We start from the raw sequence: 19,047 nt of genomic DNA on the forward strand, positions 1-19,047 counted from the left end.
ACTTATGCATAGCTGTATTTTATACAGCTCATACAGAATTCAAAGTACAGGTTCATGTGAGTATTTAATGTACGGCTCAGCTCTACTGAATTTCAGAGTTTCTAGAGCAGACACAGAGCTCACGCCACAACAGGCTTCAGGCGCCATTTTAGTGACTTTAACAATATATAAAATTTTAATATCGGTCTAGCTGACATTAGGTTATATACGCAGCATGCAATTGAACCACATATTTTAGAAGCCAAAGGTTCAAATTAGCTGGGAGCAGCTTCACTTAATTATAACAGTGGTTTTGTTAGGAAAACAGTTTCTGTATACCGGATACTAAATTGCGCTGACGTCAACAGCTAACGTATCTAGCTAATTGCTACTGTTAGCAAGCTACAATGACGAGTAACAAAAACAAAACAGTAACAAGGTTTTAATGAAAATGTTTTACCTTTTCCAACAGTCCCAGAATCCAGAGCTTCAAAGTCCAGCAGGTACTGAAGACTAGGGATGGGTATCGTTTTGGTTTTATCCGATACCGGTGCCAAACCGGTACTTTTGAAACGGTGCCGGTGCTTAAACGGTGCTTAAACCGGTGCTTAAAGAATGGAGAACACAAAATTGGTCCAAAAACCTCTCATGTTCAGCTGGTTTTTTGTAAAAAGATAACAATGTTAGCCTTTTCTGCAGCTATGGGGCATATATGGTATCACTCTTGGCTGGAAGCAGTGCTTAAACAATGAAAAAAACACAAACTTTGTCCTAAACCTCTCATGTTTAACTGTTTTCCACTTTTTCTTTGGTCATTTTAGCCTTTTTGGCCAGGGTGAAGGGAGTATCTGCCATCAAACAAGAAGACAGCCGCATGTAGCTATGATGATGTTTGCTAGTTCACCTTACATGCATTAATGTAATAACGTGGTTAGCCTACTCAACGTAAATTACACATGAACAACATTAAGCTACTCACGCAGAGAAGAACGGCTGCTGCTGCATCATCATCCTCATCATTTCTGCTACACTGGCATGGCTAGGGGCCAGGACTCTCCTCTTCGTGTTTTTGGGGGATGTTGCATAACAGGCAACCCACCGGCAGTAGATGTGCACAGTGTGAGGTCTCGCAGCAAGCTATCAAATGCGCTGCATTTCTCGGCTTTTAAAAAAAACGCTATGCGTCGCCAGGTGTTTCATCGGATTTGAGGTGTTACCTCCTTTGACAGTATCACAGTATCAGCTTAAAGCACTTGTTGCAGGCTGCTGAGTTTGCATCTTTTGCTGTGAAGTACAGCCAGACTTTTGACCGCTTCGCCTTGGGCATTTTTAATCTGTAGCTCTGCTCTAAAAGAACGTACGTACCTGGGCCCGCCTACTATCCTCGGAAACGTAAAATGATTGGCTAGAATTCAAAGTGTATGACGTTTCAGGGGAAAAAAGCACCGAAATAAAGCACCGAAATGTGCGCTGCTTTTCGGTCTGGTTACTACCGTTTATGTCAGAACCAGTGCCTGATACCGGTACCCATCCCTACTGAAGACTGTTATGCGCTTCGCTGTCACCAGCTGTGAGAAAGAGTTTTTTTTCCCGAAAGGTCAAGGCCCGCCACTCGCACAATCTGTCTGCGCATGCGCATCCCAACGACTGACCCCCTTGTCACTACCCGATCCGTACCGGAAACCCGATCGGTACCCCGCATGCGTGAAAGGTCGACTTCCGATCGAAGCATTTTACGATAGTTACGGGTCTGAGTATCTGTTAAGATGTTAAGAATAATAAGTATCTCTTAAAATGTTTCCAATAATGAAACATTTCAATATAATGTAGACAAAAACGAAAAATACCGCGCAAGTGCAGGGGTTTTCTTCTTCTTCTGTTTGTTTAATGGCAGGATACTGCCACCTGCTGACCAAACGAATGAACCCTATTGTAAACTGAATTAGCATAATTTCAAACGTGTGTTAACTTTGATTTAGTGATAGTCGAGTGTGTTTATACTTGTCTGTGTGGAGAGGATTGATTGGAATAATGATGATGATGTCCGCTATCACTTTTAATTGTCAGTAAACACAAACATCTGGCTCATGAATCTTTACGTGACATATTACAAAGTCTGTATTATTAACTCTGTAATTAGGCGCCATTCTTCTTTTACGGCACTGTTGTTCAATCGGGGAATGCTCTCTGTTGAGGAGAAAAGCGTGAATTTGTTTGTAAACGGATTATCCATTGTTTAAATGTCGCGGGCAGTCGAAAAGGAAGCAGAGCTGTTGAGAAATGGTTCTTTAGGCTTTGGCCCCCACCCCTGCCACCAGTATATTTTTAAGCAAGTATTTCTAACTTTTTTTTGAATATTCAGTTTCCTACCATCTGCTCTCAAAGGGTAATTGCCAGGTATCCCGCCCTCCCCCTTCGCACACATGCACACAAACAAAACACACAGTATAATTCACAGCCTCATTATAGTGAATAAATATTTATGCCATTTACACCATCAAACTTAGACAGCTAAGGATGAAGAACCTTTTGTTCTTTAAAGAACCATTTGTAATAGCTGAAGAACCATCCACAAAATAAAAAGGTTCGATGATGTATGATGGTTCTTTAAAGAACCATGAAGACATCTGAAGAACCATTTAAGAACCATAATTTTTCTGAGAGTAGATGCAAATCTGAATTATCTACAGTTTGTAGTCAGTAACTGTAACCCTCTGTGTGGCAGGCGAAGTCTTTGACGTAGATTCTTGTGGATCAAAAGCAATGATCCATCCTGTCAGAATAAAAGGTGATTCTGCTCACCTCTTCCTCCCACAATTATCATTTATAATATTGCTACATTTATGAAAATCGGAATTAAATACTTCTTTTTTTTCACACCCTCTCCATTAGATGTCCAAATGACAGCACAGCCTCCACTGCCTATTAGTGCCTCTCCATGAGCTGCACACACAGGCTCCATCAAAGCAGGAGGTCTGCTGCATGTCCTGGACCTTTCTCAGTAGACACAGCCCATGAGAGATGCCATTGATAGCCTGCTGATAAAGTACCATGGGCAGAAAGACCTCCTCATGCAGGTGGATGCTGAGTATGCTGCATGTATACAGTGTGCCTCCAGGGATCACAATAGCTTCTTACACACCACCAAACATCACGTCTCACACTATCTGAAGCACCTGGCCAAAAACACCAACTCATCCCTGAACACCAACAAACTCCAGGTAACTCAACAACTGTGGCATCGCCTTACAGAGGACAGTGAAACTGTGCATGTTTCCGTGGTGACCCTTGCACTTGCTCCAGTAAATCCACCCAGTGTTAAGCCTCAGGAGCCTGCTTTCACTGAGGAAGAAATACAGCAAACGGTGAAGAACGTAGTGGCCAAAGAGAAGCAACAAAAACTTCAGCAGCCACTGAAAAACAGGACAATGAGCTGTCTTGGTTGTGGTCAGCCAAAATCATGCTAACCTTTCTCCATCCACTTCTTTACTCAGTGTGGAGAGATGATGTACTTTTGCTGCTCCACAAAAGTTTATCAGACAAGGTCTCATCGATCCTTGAATGCCATTTGCTGAGTTTGCAGTAAAATACTTTTTTCCCGAGAAGTCAAAGCAGCAAAGTCGCATTCAATTCAATTCTATTCTATTTCTACAGCTTCAAATCATAACTGGAGACAGAAGCTGGAACATGTTTGGTCAGGTGTCCTCACACATGCTGTTGAGAGTGGTTATCTTCTCTAATCTTTTTGAGAGAGCTTTGCACATTATTTTAAGGTCAACATTAATGAGGGATATTGGACGATGTCTGGTGGGACATTCAGGGTCTTTGCCTGGTTGTAGCTGGAGTCTGACATTGGCAGAATTCACATTTGGTGGTAGTCTGCCATTCTCCTTGATTTCCTGCAACACTCTGTGGAATACTGATGCCAGAATAGTCTTTGCAAAATTCTGCTGGAAAGCCGTCTGGACCTGGAGCCTTATTATTGGGCATACTTATCAGAGCTCCCTGGAGTTCACCTGGTGTCAGTGCTACGTTGAGTTACGTTGTAAAGAAACTGATCCGTTTCATTTTTGGACAGGTTTATCTGTGGTGAATATAGTTTAAAGTTTTATAGAAATGCCTGTCATATACTGTGTTCCCAGATAAGCCTTTAAAAGCACATATAGTCATTTTTTTAATCTAATTTTTACCTGGTTTGCAAGAAATTGACCGGATTTGTTATAATTTCAAAATTTTGCAAGAAAAATTCTTTGTACTAAGAATTGAGTTTTTCTGAATAATTTCATTTAATTCTAGTCTTGTTTTACGTATTTTGTTCAGTATTTCCTGTTCCTGGCAGGACACGTAGGCTTCTTCTAAGGATTGGATGGTTTCTTCTTTTCATCTGATGTGAATGAAATGATTTTACCTCTCATCACAGCTTTTCCTGCTTCCCAGAGAACAGATGCTGATGTTGCAGGCAGTCTAAATATAAAGCGTACTCTTTTTAATCATATTTCATGACATCCTCATGTTTGAGCAATGATCTAAATCTCCAGGTTTTACTTGTCGCAATGACCTTCTTACTTATTAGAATTACAGACGCAGGAGCATGATCACTGACAGCTGTTTTTGTTTTTGTAAAGATCAAAAATGTTCCAGACTAATTCAGACACATGTCGATGCAATGGTTGTCTAGTTATCTCTTTTTTTAACTACACTTTTTTTTCTCACATCTGACATGACTCAAAGAAGACAATTGTTGTATTTGTTAGTTTTTAGTTTTGTTAGAATAAACATTAATGAAAACACAGATGTCACAGCAGTTCTTTAATCAGAGGATAAAAAGAATGAAGAAACACTAAATTTTAAAAAGAGAAGATAATTGAAAATAAACACATTTGTCACCATGTGCATTGTAGTCAAGATTCTGAATATGGAATATTTCAAATTTAAATTGTTGCTCTCCATTGCCATCTATTATTCCATACATCCATTCTCCTCTGCTTACACAGTTCAGGGTTGGTGGGGTGTCACCCTGGAAAGGTCGCCAGTGTGTCAGCTTTAATAAATTCAAGGCTTAGCATCACTGAGTATATTGATTCAATAAAATATCATCAAGCTCAACATCGGCTACACTGGAGCATATTTTAATGAATTTCAGTTTTATGTATATGCTGCCAATTCACAAAAACAATATCCTTCCTTTAAATCCAGAATCAAATTTAAAGTCCTGCTTCTCACATACAAGGTCTTAAATAATCAGGCTCCATCTTATCTTAATGACCTTGTAGTACCATATCACCCTGTTAGAGCACTTCGCTCTCGCTCTGCAGGCCTACTTGTTGTTCCTAGAGTATTTAAAAGTAGAATGGGAGGCAGAGACTTCAGTTTTCAGGCCCCTTTTCTGTGGAACCAGCTTCCAGTTTGGATTCGGGAGACAGACACTATCTCTACTTTCAAGATTAGGCTTCAAACTTTCCTTTTTGCTAAAGCATATAGTTAGGGCTGGACCAGGTGACCCTGAATCCTCCCTTAGTTGTGCTGCAAGCACCTTCTGGCAACTATTGTTGGGATTTAGTACAATATAAATGAAATTGAATTTAAAGTTTAATTCATTATTTAATTCAATTTATTTAAAAACTCTTTAGCTGTGTTTTAAAACCAAAAAACGAGGAACCAGTTCCCTTTTACATGGCAAAAAGCATATGACCACTGAAAGTGGAGTAGTGATGCTGATCGTCATATATTTTATACTGTGACCACAGACGCATAAAGACCTGATCTCCAGCCTCTAAAATCAACGTCACGCCATTAGAAGAACTTCCAAAAGTAGACTCTTTTTGATCCCATGCTGTAACTACATGCATCCCATTCCTTACTAACACAGTACATAAACCATGTGACGCATCTCCAGGTCCAGCTACGTGAAACTCAAAGTGGTAGGCTCCTCTCACTGGTGCAGCAAAAATACCTGTGGGACGTTTGATTTGGCAGGTTAGACAGAAAATGTTGGAACACCTGTAACCTCAGAACAACATGCACGGAGCAGGAAAGTGACTTTCAGTGTTATTACCGGTGTGTGGGCTGTAGGCATTTCCAACGTTTGTGAACACATTGTTGTAGATCAGAATAGTGTGTGAGTCAAAGGGTCCAATAGTTTGAGATTCTCCACTCTTTATAGAGGCAGAGAACGCCACCTGCCGGACTGGGAGAAAAAGAAATTCAATTCAATTTTATTTATATAGCGCCAAATCACAACAAAAGTCGCCTCAAGGCGCCCTCAAATGACCAAAGTTATTTTAAACTTATTGTTTTTGAGCCTCTTCAAAACAGAAATACCCACTTTTCAAGGGAAGATGTTTTACAATCAAACACAAACCAACAGTTAAAAACATGTGATTCTGCACCACCCAGTTTCTTAAATATTACATTCAACTAACGTCACATTTGACTGGTAATGTGCATTGAGTGCTGCAGCAGTCAAATCAAATCAAATCAAATTCAAATTTTATTTGTCACATACACAGTAAGATATGCAGTGAAATGCTTAGACAACTGCTCGTGACCTAAAGAAAAAAAAATATGAATAGGAAATAAATATGAAAATTAAAATGAAGGGTAAATTTAACTAGGAAATTTACCCTTCCAAAGTAAGAGAGAGAAGCCTTTTTTCTTTTTCTCTTGTTCATCGTTTGGAGAGTTGTCCTTTGTTTGTCTTTTTTTCAGTTGGGGCTAAGTAGGGAGCGTTAAAAATTTTGCATGCTGGTCTGGAATTGCTCACTGAACTTTGGACTGGATTCCAGAATACAGATATTTAGTGAACTGCGCAACGTACACTGTCCTGACTTCCAAACATTAAAGCTTTGGTGTAAGTACAGATGTGTTACACATGCTTTGCAGATAACCATGCTGTAAAAATGCACATCAATTTTAACAAATCTATGAACGAGAGCCAAAACCTTTTTTAAATAATACCTTGTAGCTGCTGCTTCAACTTTTCAGTCTCAGTCATCTTGCTCTCCAGCTCTCTCAGCTTTGCTTCATGGTCTGAAGAAAAGAAGAGAGTGACCAAGACTTGCTTTTAAATAACATTAAATGTTATTATTTAAATAAAATTTAAATAAAATAAAATGTTATTATTTAAATAAAATTTAAATAACAACAATGATAACATTTAAAACATATATATTGTCCTTTTTGTGAGTTTATTTCCTGTGCTTGTGTCATTGAGTTGCCATTAAATGCCTGGGAGAGTGCTATGATCACACCCTTGGTAACAGGAACAACATCTGCAAGTTTAGGTACTGTATTTATCAAAACGGGCTCTGACCTACGAGATACCAGTGACTGTGTTCGATGGAGTGAAGAAGAGAGTGAAAAACATTTGAAGCAGTGGCTTGGCATCCCTGCTAGCTTAACAGCAGCGAGAATCTAGATCAGATCAGGGCAGCTTCAGCTTTACTCCCATCTGTCTTGGAGGAGTTCAAGGCGGTTGAACACACGCGCACACAAACTGTGTCCCAAAACGTCGGCTGCATCCTTCGGAGGACCCGGCCTTCGCGGCCTCCTTTGAAGACCGAGAAGGCTGGAAATGCGAGGCTGTGAAATGGGTTTACTTCCTGGGCTTAAGCCCGGGTTGTTTTGTCAGAAGCCCGGGGTCTTTTGGAGTGTAATTTTTTCATAGTTAGATGCCTGGCTGACAACTGTATAAAACAAAAACTACACACAATATTCGAAGCACATAGTGCACACTGTGGGAATTTACAACTGTGCGTCATACCCTGATATTGGTATGATCCGAGCTCAGGCACTAAGCGACTGAGCGAGGGGGCGGGGCAGCTGCTGCCTGCGAGTGCGCTGTTGGAGAAGCACAGCCAGGCAGACAGAGGAGAGCTTAAGTTCCACCAGGTACCAAAGCAAATCATTCGTACAGTACAAATAATGTAAATATGACGGTGAATCACGAAAGATTGATATCAAACTGATCACTTGACCCATGTTACGTTACTCGCTCTTCAAGTGAATCAACAAACGGCGAAATGAAAAGTCGAACAACAACAAAGCTGTTTCTTTAGAGAGTCTCAGCTTACGTGTGTTTATTTCATATTTTCAGTTGTTACCCTCCACGGCTAAACAAATCAGTAATGCACTGATATACAAGAATGGACATAAGGAGCTTCTTTCAAAGAAAAAACTCAGGTAGATGTTATTTTATATATTATGCTTTGTATGTTGTTCAGTATATTTCTATGCAAAACAAGAGGAACTTCAATACACAGCAGTATATTCACAGCTGAAACCAGATATTTACACTTTATGGAAAAACACAAGAACATTTTTTTTACTGTACAACATCAATTTAGAGTAAACTTGTTTTGTTTTGGATAAATAAATATTGAAATATCTTTTGAATGAGTTAAATGTCAGAATAAAGAGAGACAGAGAGAGAGAGAGGAACAGAGATGAACAAGAGCAGGTGAGACACACCTGTTAGTCACATGGTTGTTTGCCAAAAGTATCAGCGTATCATAGGTCCTCATGTATCTCGTACCTCGTGTTTCTTTTTAGGTTTGTTATTTTTCAAATTCTATATTTATTAAGTTATGCAGCTTGTTTGCACAACAAGGCTAAATAATTATATAAACTTTTCTCAATCTAAATATTGTACTTTGGTATTATTAAAAAACAAGTGTAGTGCAGGTCTATGATGGTTTTTAGTGCTGCTATCATCTAGTTCTGATTCTGGTTCTGTCTTGGTTAAGTCCTCAGTAGTCCTGATTTTGAACTGTTGTAGTCCTGTTTTAATTCTGGATCAGTTCTGGGTCTGGTTGAATCGGGGTTTAGTCCTCGTGTCTTGATACAGCCCGACTTTGTTCTGCCTCGCTGCTTAATTGAAAAACGAGTTTAAGGTGTCCAGCACATGTGATATATATTTTTCCCTCTATGAAGTCATTCTTTTTTGAACAAAACTCAAAACAGAGCCAATTAATCTTTCAGTCATTTCTAACCCCCCTCCCCCAAACCATCCCACATGCATACTATCCTTTAGGGCTAAGCCCCGGGTGTATAAAATGTCGGGCTCCTCTGGTCTGTGCCTTTACTGTTTCCCTCTGAATGACACGACACTTAGCCATGTGCCATAGACTGTAGGTAAAAGATGGACATGCACATACTTGTTCATTCTGATTGGGGATATTGGCAGCTGAAAAACATTTAGAAATCACTCAGTCACGTCAAATCGGTACTGAATCAGTACTCAACATACTGAGTAATGGCAAAATGATGCCACCTTGTGGGCAGATTTATATCACACTGTTTAATCTTCACCCAGAAAGTGTCAAATTGCAAATTTTGAAGCCAACATTATAACTTTATCACACCAACACAGTGAGGGTCCAGCTTTTCAGATCCAATTAAAAATCAAATCACTCAAAAAGATCCTCTGGAAAAGAGTAGAATTCTTAGAGTTTCTTAAACAGGGTCATATAAACAGCATTAATCAGTACAATATAGCGAGACAACATAGCAAAAGTAAACAAGCAACGCGAAGCAAACCCTGGGGTGTAGAGCCTTAAAGCACAAACAGCAAAGACACACTAAAGGACAGACAGTAAAAAAGCAGCATGGGGTATATCTGACCCTCCTTTATATCGGATCAGTGACCCCTCCTCCTGCTGGGTGACTTTCCATCCTTTGTTCTTTGTTGGTCTTTGTTGTTTACCTGATAAGTTTTTTTCTCAATTCTACAAATGTCAATATTATCTCAATTATTGATGTAATATGTTTGTCAATACTATTCCCCAATCAGTTGTTAATTCTACTTGCACCTTGCTCTTTTCTTTTAATCTTACACTTACGAGCACCAGTCAGGTATGCTTGCTAGAAGTAGGCGACTGTCTATGCTAAGAAAGGGGTTTTCTCACCTTCTGGCAGCTGAGAAAACAGAATCCCAGGTGCATCCACCGCAGGCCAGGTTTGTTTACTGTATAGGCTATGAAAGGGCTGGACACAATGTGGGGCGGTACAGATGAACGTCCCAGTGCATGCTCTAGCAGTGCCAAGCTGAATTAACCCTATGTTTGGACTAGTCACCGTTGGCCTTAACACAATCAAAGGTTTGACCTAAAGATGTGGGTCTTATGATTTGAACATGTAGGTTAGATGCACATGATTCCATTAAAAAATATTATAATGTTCTAAATTTAACACTTATGTATTAAAGATAAGATAAGATAAGATAAGATAAGATAACCTCTATTAGTCCCACACGTGGGAAATTTGTTTTGTCACAGCAGGAAGTGGACAGTGCAAAAGTTATGAGGCAAAAATTAGAATACAATAAGAATAAATACAGTACACAGCTGTACAGAATAGAATAAAATAAAATACTATATACAGTAGAATAAAATAAAATAAATATACAATAATATAAAAATAGAATACAAATACAAATACTATATACAACTGAGTAAAAATACAACGATGACAGAAAGGATTATTGCACTTAGTATTATTGCATATGTATGGATGTGTGTGTTTGATCAGTTAAAGTTAAACACTCCAATTATTCCTGTGATAAAAAAAATATTCTGTTTCATAAGAAAACACATAACCATGAATGTTGGTCATTCCTGTTTCTGACCTTCTGGATATTTCTGAAGTCACATTGATGTATGAAACTGTACCTTGATTCTCTCTCTGTAGGACAGTGATCCGCTCTGTCTGCACAGCCAATGAGGCGGTCAGCTCTCTCAGCGCAGCGTGGATGTCCTGTGGACAGGACTGTTGCTCTGCAGTCTCAGTCTGATCTGCTGACACAGAGCAGACCAGAAGCAAAAGTGGGAGAAACATGATGATCTTCATTCTGTCAACAGAAACCTGCTGTATAACTGTCATCTGTTAATCTGAGAGTTTTATAACGAGGGGAAAAGAGGCGTGAATGAGGAGGTTTCTGCCGCACATGTCCCCTCATCCTCCACCTCACACACTGCAGGACCACGCCTCCTACAGGTGCTGTTGGTGAATGATTGAAGAAGCAGACTGCATGAATAAACAAACAGGGTCATGTAAACAGAGCAGATGAACAGATAGCTAAATATCTCTGTTAGCATCCATAGTGAGCTCTGGTGTTTAACATCATAGTGATTATTCTGTTGAAAAAAGAGGTTTAAAGAAATATTTTGTGGAAGACTGAAAAACAGACTCCTTACATGTTTAGACCAACTCACCTCCACTCACCTGTTTACATGCCTATGAATAGCTTTACACCATAGTAAGATTTAAATAGGTTTAAACATCTTGAGCATTCAAGTTTTTGTTGTTTTGAATGACTGGTTTTAATTCCTATTAAAGTGAACCTGATTGTCTTTGCGCACTTTCATCTGTACTTCGACCCAGATAAATATCTCACTCTAACATAAAGTTTATTAATATCAAATTTCTGTGGCAATGAATTGAATAGAAACAAAAAAAGTTCACAGGAAAAAGTCCCTGTGACTGTTCCTTTAAGGGCTCCAGACTCATCGCAGGTCTAATTAATGGACTATTTTAACAACACAGTTATCAGGCTGTCACTGCTTCCTGTTAACAGTGTAAACTTTGACTTTTTAACATGTTTGAAATTAAAATGATGAACAGTTTATCTTGATGTGCTGATCAGCCTGTTCTGCAGCTCTGAGGCTGCAAAAACCCAGACCTTCCCTCTCTTTGCCTAAAGCTATCCAAAGCATTTGAGCCATTTCTGATATTTTGTGAACTTTGTCATTTATTGTATTATTTAATTTCGTTCAATCTGTTACTGTCCTGGAGCAAACATAACCCACATACTTTCCTCAGGGATTAATAAAGGATTCTGACCCAGATACATCCAAAGTCCAGTTTTGTGAGTACAGAAAACACATGATATTTGCTTGTGATGGAGCAACGGGAACTGATGACACTGTATGGGGGGGGGGGGTTGACTGACCTCTGGGACTCTCACCACCTCTGTCTGCCTCCAGGCTTCTGGGGGTCATCATTGCGGCTTCACAACCTCATTGTCATTGTGCATTTGTGACAAAGACACAGGCATTCTTACACTCTCCATCTCTCTCACGCACACATTAACACACACACACCATAGGAAGACTGTTGATGTTGTAATTTCTAATTTTTTGTGTTACAGCAGCTGTATGCTTGTTTTTGTACTCTTTGTACTTTCCCTCTTACACGTGCAGCAGCAGGAGATACATTGTGCATTTGAAGTTTTCCTCATTCCTCCTATTTCTATCCCCCCACCCTTCCTTTTTTGTCTTACCTGTCTTGGCTTATACATCGTTATACTTATACCACATATAATGTTATACGGTGGTTGCAAAAGTATTCGGCCCCCTTGAACTTTTCCACATTTTGTCACATTACAGCCACAAACATGAATCAATGTTATTGGACTTCCACGTGAAAGACCAACACAAAGTGGTGCACACGTGAGAAGTGGAACGAAAATCATACATGATTCAAACATTTGATACAAATATCACAGTTCTGTAGACTGTCAACAGCTTGTGTCATTTAAAGTTACAGGAAATTGTGCGTTCTGCAAACACGCATTTCCCATCACTCCTGTTTGTGCAACAGTGATGGGAATTCATTCAACTTTATTTCATCACATGTCTGGAGCGCTGACAGACTGATGGATTTTTCTCTTTCACAACCACAAATTAGTCAATTCTTATTAAGAAGAACAAAAAGTCAAAGATTCTTAGAAAAACTGAAATTAATGAATTTTTTTAAATTTAGGTTTTATCACGTCAAACTCCATGCTGCTGCAGAGTACTTTGTGCTAGAGGAAGGAGATCAGCTGACTATTGTTTTATCTGCTGAGCTGCACTGTTACAAAAAACATCCTAAAACAACGGTAATGTTCCGGCAGCTGGGCGCCAAAATACGACCGTGAAATAACAGAAAATAACTGTCCCATAAAAATACGGTTATTTCCAGTAATGAAATTAGAGTTTGTTGCGCTAATTTGACATGGGATTCTGCCTTTTCCAAGTGCTTTTAGACATTAAATTAGGAACATTTTTACGCGATCAAACAATGAAATTACCTATAAACAAGGTCACTGAATGTGGAAATATGAATCATAATACGTAAATGTACAGAAATATACAGTTAACCGTTGGTTTGAACAGTAATTGATTGCATGCCCTGGGACAGACTGACAGAGGCGAGGCTGCCACATCTGCCCCTTTGGCCATCACTAGTAGGCGGTAGGTGAAGAGTCCTGACCACGGACACAACGACGAAGAGCGTCCGAGCCGGGGCGCGAACCGGCAATCTTCTGATCACAAGGCGAGCTGCCAACTCTTGAGCCACGAACGACCTAACAAGCAATGATAATAATACTTATGTGATGAAACACAAGCTTATAGGGATCATTTTATATACTTTTCCATAGCATTACATTTGAATTCGATCTTTCAAATAACGGACAGATATTTGTGAGATCATGATACATTTGTGAATGTATTTTAACAATCTAAATATGCATATGCACAGACAGATACATTTAATAATCATGACAATTATGTTGTATTACATTACAGTGATTTAACGTTAATTTACATTCAAAATGTGAAGTCAAAGTCTATTTACGTAACTTTAATGATATTCTACAAGAACAGAACATTACTGTAAAATACCTTCATATTAGGGTTTTTTCCTATGGTCGCAGCGTTACCCGCGACCTTGTTGTTAGTTCACATTCATTGGCCGATGCTCAGCGTCATGTTATTTATATTAATTGCAATTCCTACCTCTACATTTCTTTTTCAAAATATATAATTAGCACAGCGTGTCCGTGCAATGTTTTACACTGTGTCATGCAGAGAAATCTTAACAAAGAAGCTCACAGAGAGAGATTGAGCTTGTTATTTAACCCCAAGCTGGTGGGGGGAGCTCCTTATTAAAACACTTGCCGTGCTACTATGTGCCTCAAGGTTCAACAACAGCACAACAGAAGTCACTCATGGTACAGCACTCTCTCTACAAAACAACAACTGTCAGTGACGCTGCACCACGGCGTAAACACAACATTCAAGATAACAGTTAAAAGTAACGTAACCATAAACAATAAAACAAGAACATCTAAACAGCAGCACGTGTCCCAAGGCATGATGGGAGACATTTCTGAATGTATTTTTACGATCTAAATATGCATATGTACAACAAAATATATTTAACAAACAAGTAAATTGTGTTTTATTACATTTACAGTGATGTTATGTTATTTTACATTTGACGTGTCAGATCACAGTCTACTTATGTAAATGTAATGATATTCTAGAAAACCAGTACACATCTGTAAACTACACAGTAAAATACTTTGACATTACTATTTTTTGGAACAGTGTGGGTATATTCTCCCAGAAGAACAGTTTCAAATAAATATAAATTCAGCGCAGCAGCTTCATATAAGCAGCTTCTATATACACAATACTACTATATACACCTTTAAACTCAAGAGTTTAAAGGTGTATATAGAAGGGTTAGTGTACCTTTGCTCTAACCCAGGGCAAAGGGGATTTGATTCAGTTTCATCGGTTTCATACCAGGTCAGTTATGTAAGTCCCAGTATGTGTGGTATTCAGGGATAGCGTTACAAGTAACGGCGTTACTAACGGCCGTTACTTGTAGTTGCACGGAAGTAGCTGTAAGTAATCTAGACGCTACGGCTTTAAGCAGCTGCGCTCCCACGGACGGTGATCACGATCACTTTCTGGCACAACACCTGGAGCTCATGGGGCGAAACAATCGCATGAGTGCTGCTGTTTGACTGAGGAAGAATAAAGTAGTCGTGATAAGACAATCACATGACCACTTAAAGACAAAGCAACAAGGTGACATATACCAGTTTATAAACTGTGTTGATCGGCCGTAAAACCAGAGTCATGATAAACAATATATACGCTGCGTTTTTTCCTCAATAGTTTCGTCACGTTTACTGTCTAAGGACAGCGCAGCGAGCACGCTCTGCTTATGAGCAAACAAAAAACATAACCGTACGCTCTCTCTCTCTCTCATGAGATGTGAGAGATTTGTGACGTTTAGCGTGTTTGCAGTGTGTAGTTAATGTGTTGTCTTGTGTAGTTAGTGTGTAGTGTTGTGGATAGTTTTGTGTTGTGTGTCAGAACATTGAGGCGACTGCTGTCTCCAGGTAGAAACAGGAGTGATACACCTGCTGCTGTCAGACCTGCAGGTATCAGGCTGTGATGTTTCCTTTATAGTGGACAGAAATATTTGGAGTGGCACAAATAATTTGTGGCATCTTATTGAAGAACAGCTGATTGTTCTGTAAATGGTTATTTTAAAAAGGGTTGAAGGTGTAAATGGATGCAAACAACTTTGTTGTTTGCAAAACTTGTGCATATGGTTTTAAAATTGACAATTTATATTTGCATTTAAAGTTATGAAATATGATCATTAAACATGTTTGTGGTTGTTACAGTAAAAAATATCACTTTTTCTGAGCTCACTCTCCCTCTTCACCGATCAAATCTCGCTGTGGTAGCAGCTTTAAACTATGTGAGTGAAGTTGGCCCCCCACCTTCTTCAAATCCAACTGCCAGAGTGGTACAGCAACAACAACTTGTCCCTGAATGTGGAGAAGACCAACAGCGACTCTACTTCCTCTGCAAACTGAGAAGCACAAGAGATTCAACCCCCATTATGAGCACCTTTTACAGAGGCACAGTTGAGAGTATCCTCACCAGCTGCATCACTGTGTGGTATGACTCCTGCACTGGGTTCTGCAGGAAAAAATGACAACGGGTAGTGAGAGCAGCCGAGAGCATTGTGGGGACCTCTCTTGCCTCCCTCCCCAGGAGATCTACTGCACCTGCCTATCTGGAAGGTCCTCTCCATTACAGGTGACTCCACTCATCCCTTCAACAGCGTCTTCAGTTTGCTGCCATCAGGAAGGATACTGAAGAGCCTCCGGGCCAGAACCAGCAGACTGAGAGACACCTTCGTCCATTGGGCTGTCAGGATGCTGACCATCTCTGAATCGAGAAGGGGGGCCCAAGGGTACATCTTTCGCCATCCTACAATGCTGTGATTGTAGCCATTCCCCACTTTCTGTGAATGGTACTCAGGGCCATTGATCAGTAGGCTTTGATTAGTTGTCATTGATCAATGGTCATAAGAATTTGCATACTAACAATCATGGAACTAACCCCCCGGCACATTGTTCATTCAGTGGCGCTAGTTTCCTTCACTATGCAAATGTACTGTTTATAAGGTTGGAGAAACCTGCAGTCAGCTGAGACTGAAGAAGTCACTTGGATGAGTGACGAAACGTTTCTCCAACTGAAAATGTCCAGATGAACAGAATCAACCTTTTGGGATTTACTTACCTGGATGATTAAGCACGCATCAAGACGTTATTTTATTAAACATTTTAAAATGATAGCAGCACAAACAAAAAAATTTGCAGCACAAACGTAGCACAAACGTTTGACATCAATTTTGTTTGATTTGGGTAATGTGGGGGGGCTGGTTGACCTCTGATGACCTCTAGAAATTTTTATTAATATCTTTAAAATGATAGCAGCACAAACAAAAATTTCTGCAGCACAAACCAGCACAAACGTTTGATACCACTTTTGTTGGATTTGAAGAAGGTGGGGGGGCCAACTTCACTCACATCTTTAAACTCGGTCTGACCCAGGCTGATAGAGGGGGCACAGTCTGGATTGCATTCCAGCATTGTGTAGGCTGTTTTTCTATAAAACACATCAAAAAAATTGGCAAACATTAGCCTGCAAAGCCACAGTGAATAAAGCAGCATAGCGCAACGAATTCAATTCAAATCAATAGAAGACTTATTTTTAACCTACATCAACAATTATGTTATGATAAATTACGTAATAACTACAACAGCAGACTGACCTTTGTGGAAATGCTTGGAGCAGACTATGATGTTAGCTGGAGTGTTCTGGGATGTTATATTTGATCTTTGAATGGCTGCAATCCAGGCCAACCGTCGCCTCTTTGTTACTTCGGAAACATGGCTCGAACAATTTCTCTTCAACGACGTAATCCGATAACAACCGATCTCTTTACCCGTCGGCTTCCCGTGGCTGTCATGCGACCGGCTACTGCAGTTAATAATACAACAGCTTCTTGACATTTTTGTGTTTCTTTTTATCGCTGTGTGACTGTTTTCATGTGAAAGCCTGCGTGCGCTAGTACCACTTGCCTCTCGTTCCCAGAATCCTTTGCTGTTTTGCCCCTGAATGACGTCACATTTTCAATCTCTATAACATAGCTCACATTAACAGTGCAGTGGATCCTGCTTGTGCCGTGATATTCAGGACTGCAAACCGAGCAGCATCACTGACTTTCAGCTTGTTGTGTTTGTGGATATATGACTGACGTTAATTATCCATAAAACATCACATTCTCTGTAAGATTAAAGTCAACTATTGAACGGCGTATATTTTAAAGTAAAAGCTTTAAAACCAAGTTAGTACAAACATCGCTAATGTCACATAACTTTGCCGACATGTGGCCAACAGTAATGCTTTAATGTTCTTCGTTATTAAACATTCGCACATAAATAAGTGACATAATATTCAGTACTTTCAAAAGTTTACTCTTTGGCCGCCCTGCTTCAGGCATCCGTCGTTTTTTTCCCAACAAAAACATCCACACCCACCGCCGCGCTATGAATTGTGAGATATATGGGACCACGAAGTGTACACCAGACCCAGCCTTCAAATTTGGGGAAAGGAGCTCTTACATGGCTATGATGTTCCACAGTTCCAGTTTGAGTGGTTCATTCGTATAGTATTCTGTTGCAGCTGCTAGAGAACGGCATCTTCACTTTTGTAAAAAATGAGCTGAAGAAGAGTCCAGGTGAGCCAGAATGCTCAGAGGGTCTGAGTGAGGATGGTTTGCAGGGTGAGGACGAAGAGCAGAGGAGCAACAGACAGTCATTTCTGAAGATCGCAGTGCAGTTCCTGAGGAGAATGAAGCAGGAGGAGCTGGGTGACCATCTGCAGTACAGTAAGACTATTTCTTGAAACACTTTCTAATGTCTCAAGATATGGACCAACATAAATAAAACACTCTTTCTTTTAAGAAAGACCACAAACACAGTCACCCTGTGTGTATTATTAAAACACTTGATACTCTTTGCTTTTATATATTTTTTCTTTTTGGAAACTTCTGCAGCAGTTTGTAATAGCAAACTTAAATCTAGGCTGAAGAAGACATTCCAGCATTTGTTTGAGGGGATTGCTAAAGCAGGAAATCCAGCCCGTCTGAATCAGATGTACACAGATCTCAACATCACACAGGGAGAGACATCAAAGGTCAATGATGAACAAGAGGTCAGACACATTGAAACAGCATCCAGGAAACCAGACAGACCAGAAACAACAATCATACAAGAAGACATCTCTAAAGGCTCACCTGGAAGAGATAAACCAGTCAGAATAGGGATGGCATTGGGAAAACAGTGCTAACACAGAGATCAGGGGGTTCACTGACACCCAGAAGGAGGACTACATCAGGAAGAGATTCAGAGATGACGAGCAGGCCAGCAGAGCTTTTCTCCCACATTAGGATGTCACGAAGCCTCCACATCATGTGCCACATCTCACTGTTCTGCAGCAGTTCTGGGGGATGTATTAAATACTATAGAGAGGGGACAGCTGCCAAAGGCACTGACTGAAATATACATTTACTTCCTCATGGCTCAGGCCAAAGTGATGAAGGTAAAGCATGACAGAGAAGCTGAGGCAGATTCACATTGGAGTCCAGAGAGCAGGAAAACTGGCTTTTGGGCAGCTGCAGAAAGGCAACTTGATCTCCTATGAATCAGATATTCATAGAGGTGTGCTATAAGTACCAGTCCATTTACAAAGGTCTGTTTATTTATGTTGCTTGATGTGTTTGCAGGCTGATTACCGAGGAAGGATGTGCTTCTCTGGCATCAGCTCTGAATTTTAACCCTTCCCATCTGCTGGAGCTGGACCTTAGCTTGGTCCAGTAGACTCAGGAGTGGAACTGCTCTAGGCTGGACTGAAGGATCCACACTGG

The 19,047-nt window shown here is 40.0% G+C and overlaps 2 protein-coding genes across 2 annotated transcripts; one reads left to right on the forward strand and one right to left on the reverse strand.

The window, feature by feature from the left end:
* Window positions 1-4,775: 4,775 nt before the first annotated feature.
* Window positions 4,776-10,843, reverse strand: LOC309716054 (complement C1q-like protein 2). The gene is made up of 4 exons (XM_082549628.1): window positions 10,647-10,843; window positions 6,937-7,008; window positions 6,035-6,166; window positions 4,776-5,932 (listed from the first exon to the last, which is right to left on the reverse strand). Exons 1-4 carry the CDS (start codon window positions 10,822-10,824, stop codon window positions 5,649-5,651), a joined length of 666 nt encoding a protein of 221 aa, XP_082405754.1. The 5' UTR covers window positions 10,825-10,843; the 3' UTR covers window positions 4,776-5,648.
* Window positions 10,844-17,783: 6,940 nt separating this feature from the next.
* LOC309716419 (uncharacterized protein) lies at window positions 17,784-18,542 on the forward strand. The gene is made up of 2 exons (XM_082550215.1): window positions 17,784-18,009; window positions 18,178-18,542. The coding sequence occupies exons 1-2, from the start codon at window positions 17,973-17,975 to the stop codon at window positions 18,468-18,470; spliced, it is 330 nt and encodes a 109-aa protein (XP_082406341.1). The 5' UTR covers window positions 17,784-17,972; the 3' UTR covers window positions 18,471-18,542.
* The last annotated feature ends 505 nt before the right edge of the window (window positions 18,543-19,047 follow it).

This window comes from Aulonocara stuartgranti (assembly GCF_965226115.1).
Source record: "Aulonocara stuartgranti genome assembly, chromosome: 10".
NCBI classification, from domain to species: domain Eukaryota; kingdom Metazoa; phylum Chordata; class Actinopteri; order Cichliformes; family Cichlidae; genus Aulonocara; species Aulonocara stuartgranti.

Excerpts from the sequence above, each read along its gene's own strand:
- LOC309716054 (XM_082549628.1), bottom strand. The coding sequence starts at position 10,824 with ATGAAGATCATCATGTTTCTCCCACTTTTGCTTCTGGTCTGCTCTGTG. Across the intron at positions 7,009-10,646 it reads CCTACAGAGAGAGAATCAAG|ACCATGAAGCAAAGCTGAGA; the intron begins GTACAGTTTCAT and ends TCTTTTCTTCAG. Across the intron at positions 5,933-6,034 it reads TGCCTACAGCCCACACACCG|GTATTTTTGCTGCACCAGTG; the intron begins GTAATAACACTG and ends AACGTCCCACAG.
- LOC309716419 (XM_082550215.1), top strand. The coding sequence starts at position 17,973 with ATGAAGCAGGAGGAGCTGGGTGACCATCTGCAGTACA. Across the intron at positions 18,010-18,177 it reads GGGTGACCATCTGCAGTACA|CAGTTTGTAATAGCAAACTT; the intron begins GTAAGACTATTT and ends AAACTTCTGCAG.